The following is a 7,492-nucleotide window of genomic DNA, read 5'->3' as shown; positions in this document are numbered from 1 at the left end:
GTACAATGGCGTCGTTTGATTCATGTAGCCGACCCCACTTAGTGGGATAAGGCTTTGTTGTTGTTGTTGTTGTATTATTATCCATATTGTTTTCTTCTCATACTTATATATTTTATTTTATTTTATTTATTTGTATATTTTTAAACAAATTATGATGAAAAGAATAAAAAATAACACAAAAAATGATGATGGTGATAAGACAAAAAAATATTCTGAAAATTTTTATATAAAATACATAAATAAATAAAAATAGTTGAAATTTATTATATAAAGCACCGTAATTATACCACGATAAACACATCATTTAAATTGATTTCCATATTACATTTCAAGACAATTATTATTTAGGACTTAAAGAGTATACAATTTAACTTTAAAATAAATTTATTTATATAAAATTCTCTATTTTTAAAATAAGAATATAGTAGTCAGATACAGAAAAATTTTGTATTAATAACAAGAAAAAAGAAGAATATATTGAGAGAAAGAAGAAAAGATAAATTATGAAAAAAAAAAGAAGTAGAAAAAGATATGTCGGAAAAAATTTGTTGTCACAACTGAAAAATTTCGGTGTTAATTTTAGGAAATTTCAGTGTTATTTTTGTTTGTGATAACTTTTAATTAGATAAAAAAATTTTTGTGTCACTATTAAAAAATTGTGTCAAAATTAAAAAAATCTAGTATTTTTCTGATAAATTTACACAATTAAAAACTCTCAACTTTCTCTTTTTTATTATCGTCATCCTCACTTTTTTTTTATATTCTCTTTCTTGTTTTTCGTCTTATAATTTTTTTTTTATTTTTACCTACTTAAGAAGAATAAAAACATGAAAAACAAAAAGATTAAATAAGAAGAGAAAAAAAATAATAAATACTATAATAACACATAAACAACAGTAATAAAAGAATTATGAAAAAAAATATATTATTTATACATTTTGTATAAATAATTTTACTGAATTTAAATCAATTTAATTAAATTTAATTGACAAAATACTGCAGAACTTCTTTTCTAATACATTCTTTTCTTCTATATAATATACATGGAATTAGAGCATGATTGAAAAGAATATTAATATGGTTTCTTTATTGTGATGATTATATGTTGAATATCTATATATGGTTTATTATTGGATGCCAACTCCAATTCATTCTCGTGAGTGGAAGGCCTCCCTGGCAATGTCACGGAGGAGGACCCATTATTTCAAGTCATGATTGATTAGCTTCTAAATGTTCCGTACACTCTTGCGGTGATAAGGTTTTTTTTTTTTTCCTTTTACAGGTACATAGCAGTAGCACAACCGCTTTTCTTTTTAATTTTTAAATATTTTTAAAAAAATTGAGTGAGTTGTGGGGTATGATGGAAAGGAAATCTCAGGTTGCCTTCTTAAGGGATCAATTATATTGCTTATAATGTCGTCACGTGATACAGTGATGAGCCCATGCCACCAGTCCATCACCAAAGTTTCGGAATTAGTTTCCCTGGCTTTTATAAATCAGAATAAATCTCATCAATTTATATATATGTACACCAATATATATATGAGACACTCTACTATACATATTAAAATTGTATAGAGAGAATATCTTTTTATAGTTATTTTTTATTATTTTATTGATGTTCAAAATGTAAATCCTAACTCCTAACTTTTTCAATTTCTCTTTTATCTCATAAAAAAAAATCTGTAAACTTACATTTTACCATATATATATATATATATACACCACAATACATCCAAGCGAGGAATAATAATAATTGGTACAGCACTGGCAAAAACACTGTGCCTGCCTTTATATAAGAATATAGGGTTAGATTGCAAGTCCTTTTCGTTATGAAAACCTTATATGCCTTGTAAATAACTCAAATACTTGTATAAGAAACATCTCTTTCTGGTTTCTTTTTCTTCGTCACTCAGCTCAGATTTTTTTTAACATCTTCATGAGAATTATTAGAACTCTAAAAGCATGAAATTCAAATGCTGCTTATAAATGTTTGTAAATAACTGTTTTTTGTAGTAGTTAAAAGGCCTACGAAAAAAAAGGGGGGGTGGGGGAGAAGAAAATATATTCTTAAAATAATAAGTATAGGTCCACCCTGACAGAAAATAAAATATGACAACCGCACATGGCACATCTTAACAGAACTAGATAATGGTGTAATGTGCTGCATGTTAATATGAAAGGCATGCTTCGAAGATCTAATCTTAATAATGAATGAACCATGAAATGCTTAATAAAAAGAATAATGTGATTAAGAAGTTGAAACCTTGTATAGTTATATTACTTCATATAAAGATATAAACTAAACTAAGTCTGCTTCTAAAGAAGCTTTTGCCTTTTGGTTCAATCTAGAGAGTAGCTCAACATATCAATTTATTAGTAAGCTTTGTATCTTAAATTAAGAAGCTCAACTAAGGATACACAAACAAAACTTTGTAATTTGAAAATGGTACCAATGTGGTTTAACTACGCTTTCTTACTTGGCCTTTACGGATTATAGATCAGCAGAGTGCACTAGAATTTCAGAATATACTTATACAATCTTAAGTTCTTATGAAACCCACTGAAGTTTTCCACTGTGGAGCAAAATTTTCAACAGATGGAACATTCTTGGAACTTCCCTGGATTAACACATGGAAGACAAATGGTTAGATGAGCATGCACAAAACATGATCAGCTAGAGGGTAAACACCGTAACAACAAACCAGATGCATCATCTTGAATTAGGCAGCTTGAGCAACAGGCTCAGATGAATCTGTTTCTTGCCTGCAAATCGTGGATAGCCATTAAGATTAGTTAAAATCCATTAACAGGGAAAACAGCCATCCCGTTGCTAGAGACAAGTCCAACAACGGCCACTCAAAGTATACCCTGTTACTATATCATCCATGGATACCCCCAAAGCAAAAGTTGTACAGCAATTTTATTTATTTATTTGCATTAAGTAGTAGATAGTATACACTAAAATAAGAAGAAAAGAAAATTCGTGTGCAGGTTTCACCTTGCAATTCCTTCCCCAACTTCCATTCTGAGAAAGCTCACAACCCTCACAGGTGAACCCACCTCCTTGGATAGATTATCCAACACCGTCTGCAGAGTGCAAAAATTATTAGCTAATGAATGATCAAATAAACATACACTCCATAGATGGATCCTTCTCCATTCTTAAAAGACACAAAATATGTAAAATATTGAAAATAGAAAATACATAGCTAAAAAATAGTTTTTGCTCCTTTTATTAGATGGCTGAAATTATGGTCATGTTGGATCAGTTGGGTATAATTGGATCCAGATTAAAAATACTAGATTTTATTTCATCCATCCTCCATGAAAGGATTTAGGACTTGAATGATGTTGACAGGAACAAGTAACCTATGAAAATTCAGAGGAAGAGAACGAAACTTTTATGCACAAAGTCCACCATCATTTTTTTCCTTATTATTTTACACTGTAGTTGACCAAGTCATAGTTTTCTTTTATAACGGCAAGAGTGAAATAATGAAATAAGTAACCAAAGTTCTCCTATTTTGCTAACAGAGTCATAGACACAATTATAGTTGCAATGTAAATGGTAATTGCCAACATATAATGGCATTTATCCCACTTTAATGTTAAACTGTAAAAGAAGATGGTGAAATTCTCTTTTGGTTTTAGTTTTTCAAAAAAGAGGATACTAGATTCTGACCAAACAGATGCATGGGTAGATTTTGTTTCTTTCACCATCAAAATCATAAAGTGACCATAGCCTCAACTTTCTTAACAATCCTTATTAAACATAGAGAAACCTCACATACCTTAACATTCACTGTATCATTCACAATAAACTTTTGCTCCATCAGCACAACTTCCTCAAAGTACTTGCGTAACCGTCCTTCTACCATTTTTTCTATGGCCATTTGGGACTTACCAGAGGCTTCAGCCTGAAATATTGAAAACCAGACCACAATCTTAACTTCAAGCTTTTATTCAGATTTTATAATGCCGCAAAGGAAAGCAACAGTCAGCAGGCCAACTAGAAAATTGAGATATCAGATATCCAACATGAGACAAGTATTGAGCAGATGGCATCTGCTGAACAGAATTTCTTGAATTCTGAATTCTAAAGGGATGTTAAAAAATTGGTTCATTCAAGAAGTTGAATTGGTCCAACCCACAACACTTGCTGAATCCACTAATAAAATGCTCTAACTCTTCAAGGCATCAATGTGAAACAACAACAACAACAACAACAATAAAGCCTTGTCCCACTAAGTGGGGTCGGCTACATGAATCAAACGACACCATTGTGCTCTGTCATGTATCATGTCTACAGAGAGACCGTTTACATGTAGATCTCATTTGACCGTTTACATGTAGATCTCAATGTGAAAGAGAAGAAGAAAAAATCAGAGTGACAAAAAGGATCTTTAGTCATCTATACTATTGTGCTCTGTCATGTATCATATCTACAGAGAGACCGTTTACATGTAGATCTCATTTGACCGTTTACATGTAGATCTCAATGTGAAAGAGAAGAAGAAAAAATCAGAGTGACAAAAAGGATCTTTAGTCATCTATACTATAAAGGGGTTCTCATTCTTTTGTGGGTGTAGCTGACCATAGTCTGTAGAGAGACTGGTTAACATGTCAGTTTGGCCAACTGAATCCAAACTATGCCAGTTAGATCTATTTACACCATACTAAACTACAAGCCACCTTAAAGCACCAAGACCCGACCATACAGACTTAAATTAACCCTCTGAATGAAACCTAGGGCAGTTGCAAAAGGCAAGCTGCATCTATGCGATCACTGAGGTTTTCATTCCAATTGATACAATAATTGAAGGGCTCGTTGACCTAAACTCAATTCATTACACCAAAATAATAATGAATTTCCATGTAATTCTTTAAAGATTAAAACTTACAACAGACCAATCTTATGGCTAGCAATTATGAACCATTTTATTGAGCATGGACCTATACTTGACTCCAAAAGAAATCAGAAAATACCTGAGATTTAAGAACTTCTCGTTCATTTTCTAATGCATCCAAGGACACAAGTTCTTTTGTTAAGAATAATGGTTTCGCTGCCACTACATGCATGGCCAATTCTGATCCAACACGTTGAATAGCATCCACTTGTGTTTTACCCTCATCTACTTCAAGAGACAAAACACCAGCAATGCGACCCAAACCTAATTAAACCCAACTAAGTTAGGATCCTTTTAGAGTCAAGTTTCTTAGCACAAGATATAAAATAAAATTGTAATAGTTTTATTTCACAACTTTTATGTCAGCTGTTTTGCATCCATACAGTTGTTCATTACCTGGTTGGGGACTGGTATGGAGATATGTAGATATAATACCCTGAGATGGTGCAGGCATCACATAACCTCTTCGAAGTTTAACATTTTCCCCCATCATTGCAGCTACTTCCGTAATTGCATTGTGAACACTTGTTTCTCCATTGATTTTGGGATGCTCAAGATTCAATGTCATCTCCTGGTGAAAGTAAGTGATTTAAATGATATGATAATGGCTTTCATTTCAACAGCAGATTAAGAATGACTAAAAGAAATCACATCAGATAACTAAACTATATACACAATAGGTAAGTTCACTGGGTCAAAAACTCAAAATATCGAATTGATTCGAATATTGGCCTATTGTTGTATGGTTGTTATGGTCTTGAATTGAACTAATAAAGATATGTTCGGTATTTTTTGAAATTAATCCATCCCAGAAATGCATCATGGTACACACATTCTCAAAAGTAAGAAAGCATTGCAAGACCCCTACAGCACAATAGACAAAACATAGGAAAAGTCTTTTACAGAATAATATCAATAAACAGAATTACTGATAATTAGGGTTTAGCGAGAGCAAATTTTGGTTACTTACGTCCAAAGACCCGGGTCCAACCTGAAAGGCACCAGAAACCAGAGGGGAAGTGTTTTCGACCAGCAAAGCTTTCTTTGCCAAAGACAATGCCTACAAGAAAGTAAGAACCCAGGAATCAACTATACAGTAAATTCATATAATTCATATAACAACACCTATAACTCACAAAGAAGTGGTCAATGTTAGAAAAAACCACAGCGAGTCCGAAGCAATTCACATTCCAAAGAAACTAACCAAATGCTGAAAAATCTCATTCCTCGCAACAAAGTCAGTCTCGCAGTTGAGTTCAATCAGTGCGGCCTTGGAGTCGTTTTGAGCAAGGGCAAGCAACCCTTCAGCTGCGGTCCGAGACGATTTCTTCGAGGCCAAAACCTTTCCCTTCTTCCTCAGTTCCTTCTGAGCCTCCTCTACACCATCACGTTCATTTCATGAGATCACTCATAACCAGTTCGTTATGGTCGTTACAGTTTCAGTTATTCCGTTATAACTAACTACACGGGGCCAGAACACAACGCAAACAAGCAGATAGAAGTAACCATACGCATTCAATTCGTTAATTAATCTTAATGTTTTATCACAGTAATCATATCTATTAACATTCGAATTCAATTATCAAAAGAATAATGATAAAAAATGAGATAATTACCAATGTTCCAATCAGAATCGACGAGTGCGGCTTTGACGTCTTTGATGGGAGCGCTGGTTCGTTCTCTGAGTTGCTTGATGAGGTTCATTTGGTCGGAGGCGGAGACGCTGAAGCCTCTGAGAAAGGTGAAATGCGAGAGAAGCGAGCTCGATTCTGAGCGCTGAGATTGTGCGAAAGAAGGAGATTTGAAGGGGGAGAGAGAGTGGTAACGGCGCGGAGCAATAGTGGAAAGGTGCTTCGTGGTGATAGAGAGGCGTTTGGCGGCTGCGGAAAACGCCATAGTTGGAAAATGCGATTGTTGAGAGCTGAGACTTGAGAGTGAGTTGCCAAAGTGTCGAGTTACCTAGCTACTAGCTAGGGCGGGCGCAGAGGGAGGCAGAGACAGGGTGGTGCAATGTCCGAATTGCCCACGATGGATGTTCAGTCATCAGTGTTCCATAGTTGTCAAAATCGAACCGGTGATCGACAAATTACTGAGTCATTGAATTATTGGTTCAACTGATAGATTACTGGTTGAACCAGTTGACTCGGTACTATGTAAATAAAAAATAAAAATAGTCAAAAATTTAAAATTATAATTTAAAATACATTTTTTACTAATATTTTAAGAATATCAAGCTACTTTAAAATAATATAGACCAGAAATAATAAGTATTTTATTATTTTTATTCTATAATAAATATTTTTATTTTGTTTTTATATTAAAATAACTATTATTTTAAATTTTAATAATTTATTAATTAGTTTATATCTATTATATTATTATATACTACAAATATTTATTAAAAAATAATATTAATAGATATTATATAATTATAAAAAAAATAAATTTATAACTAAATTTAAAATAAATTATATAGAAGTAAATTATTTGATAAAAGATATGTATATATATATTATAATTTGTATGAATTACTAATGAAAGTCATCACAGCCTGGTGGCTATGCATAGCGCCTCTTCTCAAG

The 7,492-nt window shown here is 32.6% G+C and overlaps 1 protein-coding gene across 2 annotated transcripts; it reads right to left on the bottom strand.

Moving 5' to 3' along the window:
* Window positions 1-2,227: 2,227 nt before the first annotated feature.
* LOC107489978 (elongation factor Ts, mitochondrial) lies at window positions 2,228-6,922 on the bottom strand. Of its 2 annotated transcripts, XM_016110752.3 has the most exons (9): window positions 6,527-6,922; window positions 6,115-6,287; window positions 5,881-5,970; window positions 5,307-5,481; window positions 4,990-5,174; window positions 3,795-3,920; window positions 3,002-3,090; window positions 2,706-2,766; window positions 2,228-2,621 (listed from the first exon to the last, which is right to left on the bottom strand). In XM_016110752.3, exons 1-8 carry the CDS (start codon window positions 6,804-6,806, stop codon window positions 2,724-2,726), a joined length of 1,161 nt encoding a protein of 386 aa, XP_015966238.1. In that variant the 5' UTR covers window positions 6,807-6,922; the 3' UTR covers window positions 2,228-2,621; window positions 2,706-2,723. The 2 variants fall into 2 exon arrangements, with proteins under 2 accessions (XP_015966238.1, XP_015966237.1); XM_016110751.3 differs by having other exon boundaries at window positions 2,228-2,766.
* Window positions 6,923-7,492: the final 570 nt, after the last annotated feature.

The sequence above is a fragment of the Arachis duranensis genome, chromosome 5 (genome assembly GCF_000817695.3).
Source record: "Arachis duranensis cultivar V14167 chromosome 5, aradu.V14167.gnm2.J7QH, whole genome shotgun sequence".
In the NCBI taxonomy this organism is placed as follows: Eukaryota; Viridiplantae; Streptophyta; class Magnoliopsida; order Fabales; family Fabaceae; genus Arachis; species Arachis duranensis.
The sequence above is the reverse complement of the archived record's forward strand: the minus strand, read 5'-3'. Positions and strand labels throughout refer to the sequence as shown.

Coding starts and splice junctions, on each gene's coding strand:
- LOC107489978 (XM_016110751.3), bottom strand. CDS start 6,806: ATGGCGTTTTCCGCAGCCGCCAAACGCCTCTCTATCACCACGAAGCAC. Junction 5,971..6,114: donor ATGAGATTTTTCAGCATTTG/GTTAGTTTCTTT, acceptor ACTTTCTTGTAG/GCATTGTCTTTGGCAAAGAA. Junction 5,482..5,880: donor TTGGACCCGGGTCTTTGGAC/GTAAGTAACCAA, acceptor TACTTTCACCAG/GAGATGACATTGAATCTTGA.